General features: G+C 38.8%; 1 protein-coding gene across 2 annotated transcripts in view; it reads right to left on the bottom strand.

Annotated features, from left to right (window-relative positions):
• Positions 1-246: 246 nt before the first annotated feature.
• pls1 (plastin 1 (I isoform)) overlaps positions 247-21,736 on the bottom strand; it is a 28,642-nt gene continuing 7,152 nt past the window's right edge. Inside the window, exons 1-16 of one of the 2 annotated variants that reach the window (XM_079612397.1) lie at positions 19,133-19,243; positions 17,404-17,511; positions 16,776-16,936; positions 16,534-16,663; positions 13,811-13,943; positions 12,866-12,944; positions 11,207-11,372; positions 10,926-11,068; positions 10,103-10,198; positions 9,023-9,215; positions 4,886-4,964; positions 3,253-3,367; positions 2,822-2,955; positions 1,783-1,906; positions 1,516-1,640; positions 247-1,404 (exon numbers count right to left, since the gene is read on the bottom strand). In XM_079612397.1, the coding sequence (XP_079468523.1) occupies positions 1,266-1,404; positions 1,516-1,640; positions 1,783-1,906; positions 2,822-2,955; positions 3,253-3,367; positions 4,886-4,964; positions 9,023-9,215; positions 10,103-10,198; positions 10,926-11,068; positions 11,207-11,372; positions 12,866-12,944; positions 13,811-13,943; positions 16,534-16,663; positions 16,776-16,936; positions 17,404-17,473 (1,887 nt within the window). In that variant the 5' untranslated portion in view covers positions 17,474-17,511; positions 19,133-19,243 and the 3' untranslated portion in view covers positions 247-1,265. Of the gene's footprint in view, positions 1,405-1,515; positions 1,641-1,782; positions 1,907-2,821; positions 2,956-3,252; positions 3,368-4,885; positions 4,965-9,022; positions 9,216-10,102; positions 10,199-10,925; positions 11,069-11,206; positions 11,373-12,865; positions 12,945-13,810; positions 13,944-16,533; positions 16,664-16,775; positions 16,937-17,403; positions 17,512-19,132; positions 19,244-21,736 lie in introns of those variants that run through there. The other variant, XM_079612396.1, reaches the window with a different exon arrangement.

The raw sequence follows: 21,736 nt of genomic DNA, 5'->3' as shown, positions 1-21,736 counted from the left end.
TCGTTTAACAGCCCTACTTTGAAGAATGTTGGTAACCAGCCATTGTGTTTTTTTCCTACTATGGAAGTCAATGGGGCCCGTCAACCGTCTAGTTACCATCATTCTTTCAAATATCTTCTTTTGTGTTCAACAGAAGAAAGAAACTCATACAGGTTTGGAACAACATGAGGGTGAGAAAATAATGACAGAATTTCCATTTTTGCGTGAACTATCCCTTTAAGTGTGTTAAGAAACAGTCATGAAAGTGTGCTCTCGTCATAGTCTTTTATTAGTATTCTATTATCTGCAAGTACAGTTTTTTTTTTATAATATACTTTTCAGATTTAACGTACACTACAAGTGCACATTCAGTACAATTAAGCACACTTCGTTTTCACAAGGGTTTAGCATTTGAATTGGCATATTAATGCTGGAACCGGGCAGCAAACGGGTTAACACACTGAGATCTGCTAGTGTTTCTGTACAGTAACATAATGCAGTACAGCGAATGAGACACACTGTTAAGTGAATCCACTGAGCCCAGAGGGGGGCTTCGAATGTGAAACCGAGCGCAGCTCTACGTGACGGTACAATTGTCAAAGGGGAACACTCAGCTCAGCTGAAATTATCCCAGAAACTCGAACACATCTGGAATTTCACAATGACATTGAGAGAAAGTCCCTCTAGACGAGAGCTGGACACGTTGGATGATTGTAAATAGGAGGCAGAGCCCAGGAAAGCGTTTGCGATTCTGGCCACTGTTAAATGATGTGGATGCTTGTTCAATAATTCTTTCTGCCAATTGTAGCATTTTTCTGCTTTCGACTCACATTCACTGTAAAAAAAAATCCTCCTCTGAATCACAAAGCGCCTTCCTGGATGAGCAAATATTTAGCCTGACGCCCAAAATGTATGATTATAAGCCAGAATAGCTGGCCAGCTGCATCTAAGCCTGATTAAATAACAAAATTAACGAATGTGCAGATCTACATGGCTCAAATATTTCTCGTGAGCACCTTTATTTACGCAATGCAAAAATATCCAGCTATTTACAATCTGAAAGAATCAAGAGTCGAAGAAATAAAGCATTTGCAATTATTAAGAAAATAACATTCTCTTTGAATAATCTTGCATCTAGTATCTTTTTTTTTCATTTTCGGTGCAATTAACAAGAGGTGAATTCATGAGGAAATATTCATCAAAAACAACGACTGCATTAAAGTGTTGGTGCGTGAAGGCAGAAGGGATGTTAGGGGAAGAAAAAAAGTGCCATGTTTCTGACAAGGTCAGCCGTCGACTTTCTTCAAGCCCCTTCCCATAAGGCATGCAAACACCGTCATCACCATCTTGGGTTTGACCTCCACAAGGTCATCGGGCAGGGCGTACACCTTGACTCCGATTTTTCGCGCCACTGAGATTGCGTATCTGTGTGTGGGAAACAGAGATACGGAGACGGTTGTTGGTGGCGAGACAACAGGCAATTTGGCGTCAGATGCGTATCAGGGTAATTTATGAGGAGCCGCGGGGGGAACTTACTTTGCATTGTTTAGCTTGTCCTCTGGCGTCATTTCCCCGCTCCTCACCATCTCGTATTTAATGGCTTTGGGCACGATGGTGTCGATCAGATCGATCACCGGCAGGCTAGTGCTGATTGATTTGTCCTGAAAGAATACATCATATACAATTCAATTTCATTTAAACTTAAACACGTTTGATATTATTTGAATCCCAATATGAATTCATTCACTTTATGGTACTGTAGGAAAGCAGTACTGGTAAAACATCGCGTCGAATGGGATTCACCTTGAAGCTGTTGATATACGAGTCTTTATGGCCTTGTTTCAAGGTGTTGTTCACCCAGTTGATAATAATTTGGTCATTGACTATTTCCCCTTCCCCGAGGTCAGAGAGAACCTTCAAAGTGTATCTGCAAGAGATATTTGTAAGAAACAAGACGATTAATGCGTTTCACATTTTTAACAAAAGTAGACGTCAAAGCCATAACCATCCTCATATGACAAGTATTTTTTTTCCACATATCCAAAAGTTTGAGGTCATAAAAAAAAAAAACTTTTATTCAATAAGAAAGCATTAATTTCTTCCCCAAAAGTCACAGAAAAGACTATCAAATAAATGCTGTTCTTTTGAACTTTCTATTTATCAAATAATCCTGAAAAGCAAACCAACGGTTTTCAACATTGATAATAATAAGAAATGTTTCTTGAGCAGCAAATCTGCATATTAGAATAATTTCTGAAGGATCATGTGACACTGAAGACTAGAGTAATGATGCTGGAAATTCAACTTTGATCACAGGAATACATTACATTTTAAAACATATTCAAAAAGAAAAAGGTTCTTTTAAATTGTAATAATATTCCACAATATTACTGTATTTTTGATTAAATAAATGCAGCCTTGGTGAGCATACGAGACTTATTTTTTTTTAAACATTTAAATGGTAAGTATTTTATGATTGGAAATTAATTTCCCTGCCTCTTGAAGTACATGTTGTGATATGTAACACATTTATTTAGAATATGTTTTGGCCAATTTTTTGCCATATGAGTCAAGTCAAAATCACTTAAGTATTCCAAAATCTCATGAGAAACAATCTCAAATTTTCCATCATCATATGAATACATACAATTTTATTTGTATGAAAATAGGATTTTTTAAGGAAAAAAAGCATGAAGGTCCACCTCTAAACGTGTCCCTCAGTGGGGTGTACGCAGATTATACGGAAACGTGCATTAGATCACACAAATCTTCCACAAAATCGCCAACATGTAAAATAGTTAGAATTGCCCTGACCCAAACTTTTATTGTATAGATAAAGTACCTTGTCATGAGTTGCCAGACCAGTGCCAGGGTGTGCATGGGGCTTCCCTCATTGATATTCTCACCACCGATTCCTACTAAGGAAAACTTAGCTTCCTTTTTGCCCAGTGCGACTGCATAATTACAATTCTCAAGCTACAAAACAAACATATGTCAGCCAAGTTAAAATGACATGTATAATTTAACCCGGACGACAGCAGTACGCATACATAAATAGAATTTTTGATGAATAAAAGTGCATTTTGAATTCTAAACGGAGCTAGCCAGTACCCTGGAAATCATTTCAGCAGGGACAGAAATCCAACATGTAACAGTACAGACATGTTTAATTATGATATGACTCAAAGCTGATCCAGTTCTTTTATTTCAGTTATTAGCTGCTTGTACTCTTAACCTGTTGAAACTCGAAGCTGAACTTCTGAAAGTACGAACCTTCTTCATGTTGGAGCCCAGTATTGGATAGGGAGGTTTATTGACTCTAGTCCAGTCAACAGGGACCTGGATTCTCTCGTATAACTGAAGAATGACCTGACCATCGTGCAGATCACTGGAGAAGAAGATGTTCATTATTAACTTCAGTCTTTTGGTTATGATGTTTTATGTAGTACAGTGAATCAATGTAAATTGTGTTTAAATGTAGAGACCACCTCTGATTTGTCAGCAAATTTCTCCAAAGCAACACAACAAAAAAGCAAAAAGCAACATGTCAGAGCTGTGGCCTTGTGGTTGGACATGTGCTATCTATCCATCCACCCATCCATCCATCTGTATGTCTGTCTGTCTATCCATCTGTCCATCTATCTATCTATCTATCTATCTATCTATCTATCTATCTATCTATCTATCTATCTATCTATCTATCCATCCATCCATCCATCCACCCCTCCATCCACCCCTCCATCCGTCTGTCCATCCATCCATCCATCCATCCGTCAGTCCATCCATCTGTCCATCTATCCATCCATCCATCCATCCATCCACCCCTCCATCCGTCTGTCCATCCATCCATCCACCCTTCCATCTGTCTGTCCATCCATCCATCCATCCGTCAGTCCATCTGTCCATCTATCTATCCATCCATCCATCTGTCCGTCCATCCGTCAGTCTGTCCATCCATCCATCCATCCATCCGTCCATCAAACTGTCCATCCATCCATCCATCCATATGTCTGTCTGTCTGTCTGTCTGTCTGTCCATCCATCAGTCCATCTATCTATCCATCCATCCATCCATCCACCCCTCCATCCGTCTGTCCATCCATCCATCTGTCTGTCCATCCATCCGTCCGTCCGTCAGTCTGCCCATCCATCCATCCATCCATCCATCCATCCGTCCATCCATCCATCCATCCATCCATCCATCCATCCATCCATCCATCCATCCATCCGTCCATCCATCTGTCCATCCATCCATCCATCCATCCATCTATCCATCCATCCATCTGTCCATCCATCCATCTATCCGTCCATCCATCCATCCCTCCATCCATCCATCCATCTTTCTCTCTATATTAATAACTCCTAGTTTATCTATTACTACTAAATAACACCTCTTTTTAAGCTGGTGTACTAATTTTGTTTATGGTTTTAACTAATTGCTCATGATTTTCATCATTTGTAAGTCATTTTGAGTAAACGCATCTGCTAAACTGATAAATGTAAATGTATGCATAAGTTACAGTAAATTCCTAAATGCAATACTTTGGGAAGGAGGTTTAGAACAAACCTAAGTTTAAGCAATAGCCTTAGCAAGCACCACTAACATGACAATATTTTGTACATAGTATCATATTATAGTTTTATTTCTATATGTTGTAGTTATATTTCCATTTGTAAAAGTTATACATTTAAAAAATAATGGTGTTATACATTCAAAAGTAAACATGCATACATTTTGTTTGTTTGTTTAATTTATTTAGCTATATCTCCATCTCACAACCTCCCTACCGTTCCACCATGAACTCATGGATTCATAGCTTTTGATTTCAGGACCAACATTAGTCCTGATATTTCAACTGTCACCGTAGATATGGCATTACTGTAAGCTAAATAAATGGCTGTGTTACCTGTACAAGTGATTGACATGTGGAGAAACCCCCAGAGAATTCATCCAGTTTCTGAATGTCCTGTCCTCTCTTGTTTCCCCTGTCGAAAGAGAGAGCGATCATTTATTAGTCAAAGTCACACCATGTCTTATGCCTTATTTTAAGGATAATTTTGTACTTTAGATGCAGTAAATTGTTTTATATATTTTTTAAATACTGTTTTGATTGGATGTTAATGCTTATATTGACCTCACATTATAAGCCCAGACTTAGTATCGTCAGTTTCCTTTGTTCTAGTTTCCCGCCACTCATTTCGTTTCCATGGACACTCATTCAGTCATCACAGCTGTTTAATATTTAATTGTTAGTTCCAATCCCGGATTCTGATTGGTCAATAGCTGTGTTTTATTCACGATAAAACACGGCTATGACCGCTTCACCCAACGGTTCTATGTATCACTACACAACACCCCTAGCAACCACTCTTAGCAACTTAAACACATGTTTGATCTCATCGATATTGTTCGTTGAAGCTGTAGTAGAGTATTGTGAGAGATCGAGTAAGCGAGTGTACCTGCATTTACAGTAGATATAGCATTTTCCTACCGGTCAGTCCTATATATTTATAATTTAAAAAATCTGTTTGAATGTCCGCTGCGATATCTTGTCCTTTTAACAGTTAATGGGTTTTCCCGTGCCAGTCATCTGTCAGTTGCGTCTTCCTTCTCCGTGATCACAAGTTTGAGTCCTTTCAATGTAAAACAGAAGGATGGCTGATAGACTGGGAAATGCATGCAGTGCTTCCCACCCTGCCCACCCCCAAACCTTCTCTATCACTTGTCTCCTCCTGTATTAATCAGTGTTTATCATCGCCGCTGGTCCTACCCAGTTACGAGCCTTCTGTGTTATCATTGCCACTGGTCCTGTCCAGCCCTAGTTTGTCGCCACCACCAGTCCATCACAGTATGATCTTCTTCGCCACCAGCCCTGTCCTTCACCAAGCCTGCTTCCTCACCTAGTCTACCTCTTCTGCACGTTCCACTGAAGGCAGCCATTCCCTCAGCTCTGCCTCCGCCGGCTCCCTTTAGCGCACCATCAGCCCTGCCATGCAGCCCTGATCCGCCTTGGGGCTTCCGGTCCCCAGCTCTGCCCTGGCGTGACGTGTGCCGGGCACCGCCTTGTCCCTCAGAGCCCTCAGTTCCAACTCAGTCCGTCGACCAATCGGCTGCGTCATGTCTCCTCGCCCCCTCAGCTCCACCTGGGACCGTTGTTCTTTCGGCTCCACCAGGCTACCTCGTCGCATCAGCTCTGCTCTGGTCAGCGTCGCCCCACCATCTCCACGGACTTCCGGGCTGTCTGCTGCGCTCCATCCCTCCACCTCTACGGCCCGGCTCCTCCACCCCTCAGTCTCCACCGGGGTCCTCACTCACACCAGCATCACCTCGGTCCACCGGGTCTCTTGTCGCCAGGACTTCGCCTTGGTCTCCCTGTCCTTCAGTGTCACCGGGTCTCTCGGTGCCACAGACTCCACCTGGGCCTCTTCATCTCCAGGCATCAGTGCTGTTGGTCGAGCTCAAAGAACCGCCTTGGCTCCTCCCTCCATCATTGCCGCCATGGCTTGCCTCCATAATGGTCTTCTCCTGGGTCGCTCTGGGATTTCGTCGGCCGTCCGGTCCTCCCTGGATCCTACCACCATCCACTTCTCCTTGGGCCCTTTCACCATCATGTCCTCCATGGCTACTACATCCATTGCCACCCTTGTCTCTCCTGCCAGCATGTCTGCCTTTGTCCAGCCCTTCACCCACTCCTCATCTGCCTCCTAACCCCCCCAACATGTATTACGGTGCGAGGTTGCGCCTTCCCACAGGGAGCGTTATGTCACAATTATGTCCTGTTAGTTTCACTTTCATGGACTTTTAGTTTGTTTATTGTCAGTTTCCTGTTTCCTTTGTTCTAGGTTCCCGCCACTCGCTAGTTTCCATTGACATTCAATCAAACATCACAGCTGTTTGTTATTTTGCCATCATCTCTGTGTATTTAAGTTCCTCCTTGACCAGATATTCAGCTGAACTATACTATTCAAAAATTTGGGGTCGTGAGTTTTTTTTTTCTGTAATATTTGAAAGAAGTCTCTTATTTTAAATCTCTTAATTTGTCCAGTATTGTTTGTGTCTTTACACACTGTACCTACCTCTGGCTATTGGATTACTTGTGTTAGTTTTATTAATAAATACTTTGTTTTGTAACCTTTTTTGAATCATCTTCATCTGGACTAAAACATGACAGCTGTATACTGAATAGTTTAATAGATTGACATTGATGTATAAATGTGGGTGCTCATATGTTAATTATTGTGGTGTCATAGCCATTACAATTTCCTTAGCTGTTAAGTGGACTAAGGAGGAAGCTTTGTGTTGTGAATGTTAATGTATGCCCATTTCTACAGCAAAAATCCTGTTTTCCATGATATGCTCCTGGTAAATATGTTTTTAATAAAGTCCTTTAAATACGAATGATTAAAGTGCAGACTAATGATTACATGATGATAGTCTGTTTCACAATCCTGAGCTACATATTCTCTTAGTTTGCACAATAAGACCTTTATCCTTATTAACAATCAAATCAGGCTGCAGACTGAATTACTAGTGTTGTGAATGCAGAAAAGAGCATGATAGTAAAATAATCATCTATCTCCCTCTGCAATGTAAATGGGAAAAAGGCAGTCAAGAGGTTTCTGGCAAATGTGCGTATCTATTTGGCTGATGACATGCTGTGTTTAAGGAGACAGAATGGAGAAGAGGAAGAGGACAAAAGACAGATAAACAGACAGTGCCTAATCACCCCCAATTACTGATGTCACATGTGACCCTCTAACACACACACACACACACACAAACACACACACACACACACACACACGCATTATGTGTGAAGTAAGCCACAGAGCGCCACCTGCTGCTCGCTGAAAACACTGCAGATGCATGAACTGACACACAAAAGCACCAATTTGAACAGTACGGTATGTCTTTCATGCATATTTCATGCAACCTATAACAGAGTGTCTTGAAACTTTAGTGACTTCTTTAGATGCTGTTTCCTATTTGATATCAGGCTCTAAAAAAAACATTGGACTAACTAACTAACAAACTAACTAACATTAATATTTTTATTATCATTACTATTCAAACTTTGTGTTTGAAATAATAACAACAACAATTATTATTACTGAATGTATTATTTTATAAAAAAGTATTATTATTATTATTATTATTATTATTAGTCTCTATATTATTAGCATTATTATTATCATCATCAGCAGCAACATTTTCTTACACACTAATATCCTAAGAAACAACCCACTACTAAATAAACATAATACATACATACATATTATTAATCTTTATTTATGTTAGTTAATAAAAATTGAATTGTTCATTGTTAGTTCATGTTAGCTCGGGTCCATTAAATAATTTTAACTGAACTTTTGATTTGAAAAATGTATTAGCAAATGTTCAAATTAAAGGGATAGTTCACCCAAAAATGATCCTCAAGTCATCTAGGTATATGACTTTCTTCTTTCAGCCAAACACAGTCGGAGTTATATTAAAACACTTCCTTGCTCTTCCAAGCTTTATAATGGGAGTGAATGGTACCTTAGATTTTGAAGCCCCCAAAAAAGTGCATCCATCCATCATAAAAGTAATCCATACGGCTCCATGGTGTTAATGTTAATCCAATGATGCGGTTATGTAAGAAAAATATCCATATTTATAACTTTATAAACTATAATCACTGGCTTCTGATAACGGCCGTAGGCTACGCGAATCTAGTTTCGGCGGAACAAAATTAAAATTATATAAAATATGATAATTTAAAAATACGATCGTCTTCTATCAAACAATCATAGGTTGCGAGTAAGTCATTAAGCATGTATTGTGAATACTTTCATGGATCTTGCTGTTTGAGTATGTTTCTAGTTTTAACCATGGGAAATGTCTGGTTGGTAATTCAAACAGGATGTGAGCTCAGATGTGAAGCAAAGATAATGCAGCATCATTTATCACAAGCAGTCAAAACTCTAAAGGGTCCCAGACTGCATAAATAACACTGTGTTTTCAGCACGCGTTCGGCACATTCACATCAAATAATGCAACTCACCCTCAATTGCATAATCAATGCCATTGCTGGTGGGTTTGTCCAAGGCCGGGTACATGTTGAAAAGATTGGCCACAAAGGCCATGTTGAGCTTATGGTTTCCTGCCACCACATCCCGCGGAGTGACAAACTGTCTGCAATCCAGGCGATCCGCCTGCTTCAGCATCAGCTCGGCTCGCATTTCATCATCGCGCTCCTTAAAGAGAGAGTTATTGAGTCTGAGTAACTGTGCTTAAATCTGAAAGCAGATGATGATCTGCCTCAACAAGATTAATGGCGGTTCTGTACAGTGCCACAATAATAGGACAATATGTGGACGTAACTGTACAAACACTACATTTTACACCGCTGGTTAGTATAAGTTACTTTATTTGGCTTGAAAAATAGACTGCGTTTATATTATTGTACTGGCTTTCTATACAGTATCAAAGGTTTGCACTTCCATTCAGTGTTCTTTTAGCATCATTGAAATATAAAATATAAATATAAAATATAAAAAACAAACATTCAAACACATTATGGTGAGAATAAATGAGAATTAATATAGCACTAATTGTCATGAAAATAATTCCAGAATGCAAAAAAAAAAATAGCATTCATACATTTATTTATTTATTGAAGTGAAATGTGACCTTGTTGAAAGTTGTGAAAGTTCTGTGTTGTGTTGTGGGGTATCGTTCGTGTCTGTAGCACAAATGATTCATGAGGAGTCGCATCAAAGTTTAATTAGGCTTAGGTTTTTGAAAAAATATTATTAATGCTCGAGTAATACTGAATTTTGCACCACCAATAGTTATAATCTAAAGACAAACGAACGTCCCCAATCAAACCGAACTTGCCAAACACTCGTATCCAACCTCCCGTCCTCAGGACTTTGCCTCGTTGTCTTTTGTTCTCATATTTCCCTTCACTTTGTTTTAACAGCAGTCAGTGTTGGGTATCAAAAAGTCTCCCTCTTTCTTATCTGCGCTAAATTGTGTCATAAAGTGTGGAACAGAGGACCTGACACCGGAAACAAATCAGCATGTCGACTTCCTCAGTAAAAAGGCAACGGCTGTTGACCAAACATTCAGAGCGACTTACCTTCAGACCAGACATGTCAATGCCAATCCTCATCTCGTCGTCCCCGTCTCCTTTAGGTGAGATCTGATCAAGCAGGTGGAAGTAAGCCCTGGAGTCCTGAGAGCATTATATAAGTCAATATCAACTGACATGCAAATGACAGCACAAAAGATTTGATGTCAAACCAGATCAAAGGCTTTCATGGGGTTTTATATAGTTCTTTCATTTCTAGGCCTGTGGTTGATTCACTCAGCATATAACCAATGCTGTATTTCAAAATATACAACAAATGGCCATATATAAATATATACGAATATATACTGTAAAAAAATATTTTCATGATTTGTTATCACAACTTTTTTTCTTTTGTCAAATCAACTTCGATAACTAATGTGTTAAGATAACATACTACTTTGAGTTTCTGTTTATTAAATCATTCTTCATTGTATTAACTCAAATTTTTAATTACAACAAACTCAAAATTTTAAGGCATCTTGCTTTTTTAAGTTAACCCAACATTTTTTTTTTTTTTACAGTGTATACTGGCTAAATGTTTTGCGTTCCCCCAAGAAACTTAACATTTACGTTTACATTTGCCAAGTGAACGCAAAGTTTCTCAGGGGAATGTGGAAGCTCATAATAGATACAAATCTTAATGACTCCAAACTTTTGAATGGTAGTGTATTTGAAATATATTTTGGCCCAAAAAAAGAAAAGAAAGAAAAGAAAAGAAAAGCTCGGGGTATGTATGGTAAACTTCAGTTCAGCGCCCAGTTCTAATGGAGTGATGTGAATTATCAGTAATGACTGATGATGACTTCTGTGATGAAGCATAAACTAGTACCTTGATATCTTCACTGAAGTTTCTGATTTGTTGCCAGCCAGCAGCTTTCATGTGATAGTTGACCCATCGCAGCAAAAGGTCCTCGGGGGACATTGACATCAGGTGGTCCAGCTCTTCCGACTCACCAAGCAATGCGATTAGAGCTACACATACAGATAAATACACAGAAACACGCTATTGAAACTCATGTACATGCGTGCTTGTATTCATTTATGGGAGCAATTAGTATCCCCATTGGATGGCACCATGTTACCATAAATCAATTTAGGCAGAGTAATGACCTTCATTGCGTGAGATCTCGATGTCAGCGAAGAGGCCGATTTTTATGATTTGCCAGAGGAGGCCAAGCACGAGGTGAGGGGTCCCTGCTTTCATGTCCTGAGCATCGATGTTGACCACCGTGCAGCCAATAGCCGAAGCGGAGTTAAGTGCCAATATCAAATTCTCCTGTATTAGTAAAGAGGTAGATAGAACTTTATTTATTGTCAAAATGTATGTCTCTAATCCACACATCTTTTATTTTAATACATATTCACACCAATAACGATTACCATGACTATAAATTATTATAATAATGATTATAATAATCCTAATTCTATCAGAATAGGGAAGTCCACACCACCACAACTAGAACGATAACGGCACAAAGGAACGATACCGTTGCAATCCCTAAAAACATTGAATTGTATATTGTATATATTTTGAATAAATAAAAAACGGTAACACTTTAATGTTCCATTTGTTAACTTTAGTTTACCACATTAGTTAAAATGAAAATTCTTCTACAGCATTTATTACTCTTAGTCAACGTTAATTTCAATTTTTATTTTTAAAATCAAAAAGTTGTAGGCCTATCTGCTAATATTTTTTTATAATGGACCTGAGCTAACATGAACTAACAATGAATAGCTGATTTTGAAAAGATGAATAAATTATGTAACAGATCACTCGTTGTTAGTTAATGCATTTTTGCATTATTGTAATGTTACTGGATTTTTTTTTACAGAAAATAAACAAAAATAAGTGTGTGTTGTGATTTTTTTCACAATTTAAGATCATTTTAATAAAGACATATCTTTATTATAACTGAAATACAGAACATAAAACATATAATATATATATATATATATATATATATATATATATATATATATATATATATATATATATATATATATATATATTTACATAGTAGGTATTGTGATGAAAAAGATAAGTGTAGGTATATCAAGAATTTGTTGTGCTGACTTAAATTTTTGTTGATAAATCACCATTGAGAATAATGGTAATGACTAAGGGTACGTTTACACAACAACAATGTACTAAAAACAAAACATTTTCCTTTGTGTTTTTCACGTACAGAAGACGTCAAAACGATCCCCGTTCACAAGTATCCACGAAAAGGACTAAAAACGCTGTATTCTGCTGCCAGGCCAATAGATGGCGATGCCAGTTTGTAAAGAATTTTTTTTTAATTTTTTTTTTTTTTTTGTAAAGAAACATTACGCACCTATAGACCATTCGCATGACATCAACGTTTTCACAAATTTGCATTTTTATAGTTTACATGGAGACTAATAACAGTATCGTTTTCAAAAACCTGCGCTTTCTGACCCCCAAAACGCTGTTGTCGTGTAAATAAACGACCATACAAAGTTTTACGGTTTTAGTTGAAAACTATTTTAAATGGCTCCCATTTCTCATGATTAATTAATTAGAATTAATAAGAATTAAAGTCACATTGTGGCATTAATTGTCAATGCAAAAAAAAAAAACCTCTATTATATTTTGTCAATTTTCTTTTTGATTTTAGGGTCAAATGTAACCTGGACATTTTTTTTTTAGGACGGGGCTGAGAATCACCCATTATGGGAGATGTTTTCAAAGATCTTTATTCTGATGTCACCTCTTTGTTGGATTTCAAAAGTGAGAGCACTTACAGTCATTGTAAACGGAGTGCATTTCTTGTTGAGGACCCGCTCATCAATGGTCTCCGGTTGCGAGAGGTTGATCATTTTGCTGCAAAGAAACGGTCAAGAAGTTGTTAAACATGAACTCTTATTAGGGCCCGAGCACCGATGGTGAGAGGACCCTATTGGAACTGCTCCGTTTATTATTTCTATTGTATTTAAATGTGCTGATACATTTGTGCAAAAGGTTGTATCACCGATTGTGGGTGACGTCACTTCTGTTTGTGTTTGAAGCGAGATCCCAAACAAACCAAGTTAGCTCGCCCCTCCCTCCCGTTTCATACATCATGAAAAAAACTATCATGTACGCGCATTTCTTAACGATATTTTCACACAGTTCACATCCAAACAAGTCAGCACTAGCAGCTACTCACCTGTCCAGAAGAAACAGTGCAACCTCGGCGTCCGATTTAAAAATTGTCAGTTCTTTAAGTTCTCTCCACCTTTCAAAAGCCTTCCCATTAACTATTCGTGTCTTGGAATAAACACAATGGTATTCCCTCGCCCTAATCCTCCTCTTGGGGAATTGACTCAGCCATGTTAAATTTCTCTTGTTCATTGATAGACGCTGGCTTCTTCTTCAGCTCCGACTTCGCGTGCAGCCGTGCACGAGCGCAAAACCTCACAACACCCGGTCGGAGATTGGTTGGAACACTGTTTATTTTGGTTTTGAGTGGTTGGTGAAACCAATTGTTTTTGTGTGCAGATCTCAGAGCCTAGGCTGCCTACAGAGGCGCATTTTTTTGACGGCCTGCTTATGGGGACGGGCAGCTAGCGGATGCTTAGGAAAGATTAGATGAATGTGATCATTTATGTTTGGGCCTGAAATCGCTGATACAACCTTTCAAAGGCAATGTATTGAAAAGCACAACAAACAAATAACCTTACACAGTAAAGCAGTTAATCTTATATTACCAAAGCAATATTCCATCTTTTACGGATTTGAATAAACTGTCAGTTTCCGGGTCCATTGGGATCAGATGTTTGCAGTCAGGATCTTTTGCCAAGGCCTTATTGACCCAGTTCACAAAGGCCACTTTTTCTTCATCTGAGAAACGTTTATAAAAACAAAACATTAGCAAAATGACATTTGGTCCACTTGTGTCAGGGATCATTTGACAAATCAATTGACAAATCTCATTTCAAACAGTTTATATATGGTTTGACTCTTCTGAAGCAGTGCTCAAGCACAGCAGGAACTGCTCAGAGGGTTTATGTGTTTCCAAGTGAAACAGGATATTCCATAAGAAAATATGTATAGAGTTGGACTTAATTTATTGGACAGGAATTCACTGGATGGTGAAAAGGGTTAGGGGCGACATGGCAGAATGGAGGTGGGCAGCTGAAGTCCTTTATGATATCAGCCAAAAATTAGGCAAATCAAGTTATTACATCTTGGTAAATGAAGACAACCGTTTTTTATCCTTTAAAAATTAAAATTAAAAAATGAAATGAAATGTTCATTAACTGTTTGCCCGCCATTGACAAGATTTTCCATAATTTTTGACACAATGCTTCCCCACCACTGATGAGTTTTGTTCCTGCAATCCCTGTTTTTACTGTTATAAGGTAGGGGGCACATCCTCTGAAATATTACAGCATCTCCGGATCCAAAAACAAGGGAATATCTGCATAAACCAGAAGGAGCTAATAGAAGCATTGCTTGTGCACAAGTAATCTAACGTGATCATCAAACATTAAACAGCATATAAATCAAAATGTCTAGGTTACTAATATAACCACCGTAACGCCCACCGTAACGCCCACCGTAACGCCCAGGACCGGTCTTGGGCCTGATATGCCAAGACTATGGTGTCCACTATCCAGTGGGCTAACTTCTGCTGGAGACAGCCTTTCCCTCCTGCTGGCCTCCATAACAGACAAAAGGGCTGTTCTGAGGTCCACGGTCCACGTATAAGGGCAAAGCAAGGGCTAGGTCTGCCTCCTCCATGGGCAGTGCTTGCAGGTTCACCACCTGATCCCTAAAAGAAGTGGTAGGATCCTTGGGCAAGTATCCAGGCCGGGGTCTCAGGATTACGTGAGAGTTGGCTGGTCCGAATTCCAGGCACGATCCATCAGCCAAAAAATGCCTGCAGGTCCTCCACCCTCTTAACAGAAGCACGTGCAGTCAGGAGCACCATCTTAAGAGACAGGATTTGAAGCCCTACTGACTGCAGTGTTTCAAAGGGTGCCCCCTGTAAGGCTGCTAAGACCAAGGACAGGTCCCAAGTGGGTACAAAGTGAGGGCGGGGAGGATTTAATCTTCTCACGCCCCTCAGGAACCTGATGATCAGGTCGTGCTTTCCCACGAACATACCCCATCGACTGCATCATGATGTTCAGCGATAGCGGCGACATACTCTTTCAGGGTGGAGGGAGACAGCCCTCGCTCCAGCCCTTCTTGCAGGAAGGAAAGAACAGCTCCAGGAGTCTTCTCATTGGAGAAGAGCACCAATCAACGAACAAGCTCCACTTCAGAGCGGAAGAGTGCCTTGTAGAGGGTCGTACTCGCTGAAGTGATATTGTCTACCAACGCTGGGGGTAGACTACTTAAGTCCTCCGCGTCCCGTCAGAGACCACACGTGGAGGTTCCAGAGGTCTGGACGCGGGTGGACGCGGCTGGACGCTGGAGGCGGGTGCCTCATCTCTGAGAAAACAAGTCCTTCCTAAGAGGAATCCGCCAGGGAGGTGCTGTCGCGAGGAGCATTAGTTCTGTTAACCAGGACCGGTTGGGCCAGTACGGCGCTACTAGCAAGACCTGCTCCTCTTCCTCCTTGACTTTGCACAGTGTCTTTGCGAGAAGGCTCACTGGGGGAAATGCATACTTGCGTAGTCCCCTCGGTCAGGGACTAAAACAACTGGCAGTTGGACCGCCATTTTCCTGGGAGCGTGGGCTGTCGCGAGAACTCGTCGGCTGCACGATTGAGCCCACCCTGAATGTGAACGCAGCGAAGCTACCTCAGATGCTTCTGACTCCAGAGGAGGAGATGGCGGGTGAGTTGCAACATGAGATGGGAGCGTAGACCACCCTGATGGTTGAGGAACGCAACGGCCGTCTGGACCAGCATATGCTTGCCCTGTAGCAGCAATTTGAAGCAACACAGAGCAAGCCATTCTGCTAGCATTAGAGGCAGTTGATGTGCCAGTGCAGTCAAGGTCCTGTCCAGGAGCCCGAGGCTGCACGCCCTTTATACATGGCACCCCAGCCGGTGGTGGAGGCATCTGTTGAGACAGCAACATGCCTGGACACGGCGTGAATATTATAAAAAATATGATGGCTGGCAACATTTTAACATCAAAATGATGATGGGGAAAGAGTTAAGAATGAAACTAAGGTACATTACACTTAAATTTCATATTGACTGTCTATACTCTAACAAATAATGTTTTTTATTGTCATTGATGTTATTACATTAAGAGCCTTTAACGCCCACGGAACCTTTCTAGAGCACAAAAGGTTCTATATAGGTTCTTTAGATTATTCAAATGTTCTCCACACTAAGAATTAAATGGTTATTTTTAAAACTGTTCCCTAAAGGGTTCTTTCAGGAACTCAAACTGGTTATATTATGGCATCACTGCATAAAACATTTTGGAACCTTTATTTTTAAGAATGTAATGGATGTTCATGTCACCACCTGAGTAAGAATGCTGCGTTCCTTCACTTGAGATCTTTGATGTTCCTCCAAATGACCGAATCCCATCCCGCCTGGAGATGGACTTGCGGAAAGTTTCTCTCACTTCTTTACCTCTTAGCTCTTGGTATATCTGAAGAATTTAGTGAGATCTAAGCTTTCAAAGTGCAACAGTGACACATACTTTGACCAATAAAAACTCAGCAACACTTCAAGATAAGATGAAAACTCATAATCAGTATTACCACAACAAACTCTTCAAAACTGATCTTCTCGTCTTTGTTGGTATCACCGGCGATGAACTTCTCCACAATCTCCCGTACCTTGTATCCGGGAAGGTGAAAGCTGGCCTCTCGAAAGAGCTCTTGAAGTTCAAAATCACTTACAAAGCCACTGTTATCAATATCTAGAAGGAAAGACAGTTTTAATATTACATTTTATAGTAGTTGAATTCCTCAAAGCAGAAAATCTTTGACACCATATTTCGGTATTCCATAAAAAACTATAAATGATGTGTGTAGAACAACGTGATACGATGATCAGTTAGTGTAATCTTTGGTAATGTTTGACAACTCACAAGCACAAAGTAGATGATTCAAGCACATTTCACATGTTCGGTAACACTTTTTTTTTACATTGTCCTTGTTACATATTGTACATGTACTTTACGTGGTAATAACAGTAAATTATGCATAATTACATGCAACTAACCCTCAATCAAATCCTAATCCTACCCTAACCCTATAGTAAGTACATGTAGTTGCTTAATATCAGTACTTAAATATATAATTATACTTTAACAAGCACACCTTACAATAAAGTGTAACCACATGTTCTAATGCACAATTGACTAAACAATTGAGTTTTACTGACCGATTTTGTTGAAAGCCTCTCTCAGCTCCTCCAGATCTTCTCGGGAGATCTGTGTGACGTTGTTCTCCATGCTGGTCTCCGCACAGCAGTGCTCACCGTGCAAAAGACCTGTCAAAGAGGTCCACACAGAGAGTTTGTGCACTATTTGCCCACTGCTGTATCTCTATGATAAGCAAATCCATGATGGACACGACTGGTAGAAATACTTAGCGAAATGCAGTTATAGAAGAGTCGGCATACACTACCGTTCAAAAGGGTGAGGTTGTTTTTTTTGTTTTTGAATAAAATGTCATATGCTCACCAAAGCTGCACTTACTTGAACAGGAACATACTTTAAATAATTATTGTCATTTTAACTGTAAAAAGACCGTAAAAACACTACTGTTGAAAAAACTAGGTCACACTTTAGATTAGGATCTAATTCTCATTAATAACTGTGACTTTTGCCTCAATAAACTCCTAATTACTGCTTATTAATAGTTTGTTTATTGTTAAGTTTAGGTATTGGGTAACATGTAGAATATGGTTGTGCAGAATAAGGAATTAATGTGCTTTGTAAGTACTGATAAAAAGCCGACATCCTAGTAATATGCATGCTAATAAGCAACTAGTTAATAGGGAGAGCTGGACTCTAAACCAAAGTGTGACCAAAACCTATGAATGGGTTAACAGTAAGTTCCCTTACTATGTATACAGGAAAAACGGTAATAGATCTAACCTTATAATTCATATTTGGAGTGAAATACAGTAAAACCTTCAATGCATTCTTATTTATCTCAGCTTGTAAATCTACTTGTGATGAACTTTGATCCATCATGTGTTCATCATTTTCTTTACCACCAGTTTAATTATGGTGGTTGTCAGTATGTTATAAAGGTTAAAAGAAATCTTATAAATTACAATTTGTTTTAAATTAAACAGGTTATTCTGTAAAGTTTACAACTTAACTGTATTTTTACAGAATTACTCGGGCAACCACAAGTTTTTTTTTACAGTGTACAGTAAAAAGTTATTACAATTTCATTACAATGTTATTACAATTTCATTACAATGTTTATTACAATTTAAAACTACTGTTTGCTATTTTGATATATCTTAAAATATAATCTAGTCCTATGATGTCAAAGCTGAATTGTCAGTATCATTACTCATCATTCAGTGTCAAATGATCCTTCAGAAATCATTCGAATATGCTGATTTGCTGCTCAAGAAACATTTCTCATGATCAATGTTGAAAACAATTGTGTTTCTTAAAATGTTTATATGAATCTGAAAACATTATAAATATCTTTATTGTCACTTTTGATGATATTAATGCGTCCTTGCTTAATAATAGTATTAAGTTCTTCAGCATCAAGATTTTAGGTTTCACCATTTTTTCACCCCGTTCATTTTAAATGGTGTAATAAATAATTTTTTTAAAAGTGCAAATGTTCCATGTAGCCTTTTTCTAAATAATATGAGACCATAAAAGCTGCAGGAAAAACAACGATAAAAAAAAGAATTAGCAAAATGCTAGTTTAGCATCTCACACCGCAGGACATGTCAACATCCCAGCAGGATTTACAAGAACAAACTCGCTGAATCATCAGTTTTCTATTATAAATCACAGAAATATCACTGAATAATTAGAAAACAAAAGCTACGGGACACATCAAAAAATCAGCATGTTTTGATGAGATAAGACAGTAAAATCAAAGCTTGAATGCTGCCGTAGTGAAGACGATACCTTTCTCCTAAAAAGTCCCACGCCTCAGCTTGAGATTACCCTATAAAAGATGCAGATATTCCGATCGAATCCACTGCAGTGACTAATGTCCTCTCCCACTGCGTGTGTGCAGCTCATGAAGACAGGGGTGAGGTAAGAGACCTTTGGCCTGTAATGTCTATTAAAGGCGAGGGCTTCGTAGCTGGAGTTAACGTTTAACGCCCAACCCAATGCTGTGTCAGCTGAGGCTATCATCATGACATTCGTCTCTTTTATGAACTCTATCTATGACATGTGAGCATACTTTATACTTTATACCCACATGACTTTGTGACCTAAAAAAGCAGCTCCACATTTCACTGGTTTTTATTATCAAAGCTTATATAACAAGCTATTTTCTCACACAAACACAACCATAAACGCATAATCTGGAAGGCCTCTTTGATAAAAGATATAAATTATAAAAATGAGCCGTTTAATTGGTCTCATAACTAGAGAGACTAGATACAAGAGCGGAGCGCAAGTACAGCGATGATACAGGAGAGTAATAAGACCTTATCATCAGCTGACCTGACGATTGGAGAGAGGGAATCACCAGCCATAAAACAGAGAAATGTGCTGGAAAATAATATTCGACCACACGAGTGTCTCTCCTGTGCTGTTGAACTCGCTGGAGGCGGAACAAGAAACCTCAGCTGACAGATGTTTGACAGCAGGCCTTCATGTTTTAAGCATGACTCTAGACAATACAGCATTTGCTCATGGTAACTCGATTTCATGATAGAACCACTACAAACATTTACATTTATGCATTTAGCATACTTTTATCCAAATGCCTGGTTTATTAGACAATTAACCAGCTAGAGAGGAGAATAATTAACCTTTTTTTAGCGTGTGTGTGTGTGTGTGTGTGTTTTAAGAGTGTGGGGTCATTAAGTGCTTGCGGAGAGGTGCATCTTGTAATTGCTGCTTAATTGCTTAAAAGTTTATTTGCTGTCATATATTTAAGTGAACTCAAAGTGGTGCCAAAGTCATAATCTGCAATAATAAGTTCACTGGACTTTCAGGCCACTTTAAAGTTAAAGAATTCAATTGTAAATGTTGGGTTATGATTTACAACAAGTGTATTTAACTATTGTGCGCTAACGCTAACATTTAAACATGAATCATTGGTAACAGTTTGTTTTACAGTCCTTGTTGATATGTTACAATCACAGTTACTATAACAATCACTATAAATTATGGATAATTACACACAACTAACTCTAAACCAATCCATCATCATAACCCTATAGTAAGTGCTTGTTTATTACTCAGTACTTAAATGTATAACTACTCTGTTTAAGGACACGTTCAAATAAAGTGGGTTGCACTTTATTTTACAGTACATGTACTTACAGTGTTACCTAAGAAAATACCAGGTAACATAAGGCTACAAGGGTTAAGGTTAGTTCAGGTGTTAAGGGTAAGTACCTACTGTAGTTATTACCCATTGTAAATAAGTATGTACACTGTAAAAAAACTAAGTTGTAGTTGACTCAACTTAACTAAGTCAAGTCATCTTGTTGCTTTGACTGAGTTAATTTGAGTCAACTTATAGTGTCAAGTTTATGCATCAATTCATGTTTTGAAGTGTAATAAACTTGACACTATAAGTTGACTCAAATTAACTCAGTCAAAGCAACAAGATGACTTGACTTAGTTAAGTTGAGTCAACTAATCTTTTTTTTACAGTGTACATGGGGAACAGGACTGTAAAATAAAGTGCTATAAAGTGTAACCTAATCATTTGATTCAATGCACTTATTGTGTATATAAATGTTTTATAGTTTACTTATATTAAAAAAATACTTGTATGTAATTTACATCTATAATTACACTGTTGACGTTCCCTTAAACCTAACCGTACCACTAAACCTGTCTCTTATCCTACCCGTATTGCAACGCAACAGCAGGAAAAGTGTTTTGCAATACAACATGAAGATCATAAGTACACTGTAAAGAACAATATTTTTTATGGAAGTGCATAGTAGTTAAAGACACCTAATATAAAGTGCGACCAAATGTTGTTATATCGTTAGAATGAAAACACTCTTTACAGTGTAATGTAATCAAGCGGTTACTGATTTCGAATGCAAACGAAGATGATATAACAGAATGATGGATCATATACGCATCAGCATGGGAAAAAACGAATGCAAATTTAGACATTTCAGGAAATAAAAAGCCATCATGGTAAAATGCTTACTCAAGCTGAATTAGTGAAACAAACTCTTAAAGGATTATCAACTTACCCCTCACAAAAGCTACTCACTTCCTGTTTTCAGTGGATCCAGGTAACATCTGCCATGCACTAAAAGATCTCTGAGCGGTCCATAATAAAGAAGGATGCTCTCCTTTGTTAAAAAAAGGTATTTTAAAAAGTATTTTGGATGAACGAACGGGTGGAAAAGCAGTCGTTTCAAGGCCCAAGAATGTTTCTCTGACACTTAATACTGAGCTCACTCCTTTAAGAGACTCATCGGCCTCTGTTGCCACCTGCATTATTGATGGTTCTGAAAAGAGGATCAGTTACCACATCTCCAGGGCCCTTGCAGCGGGACATATAGGTTAAGTATCTCACCC

Source organism: Phoxinus phoxinus (assembly GCF_949152265.1).
Source record: "Phoxinus phoxinus genome assembly, chromosome: 5".
Taxonomy (NCBI): Eukaryota; Metazoa; Chordata; class Actinopteri; order Cypriniformes; family Leuciscidae; genus Phoxinus; species Phoxinus phoxinus.
Note: the sequence above shows the minus strand (reverse complement) of the source record. Positions and strands in the feature narration are given on the sequence as shown.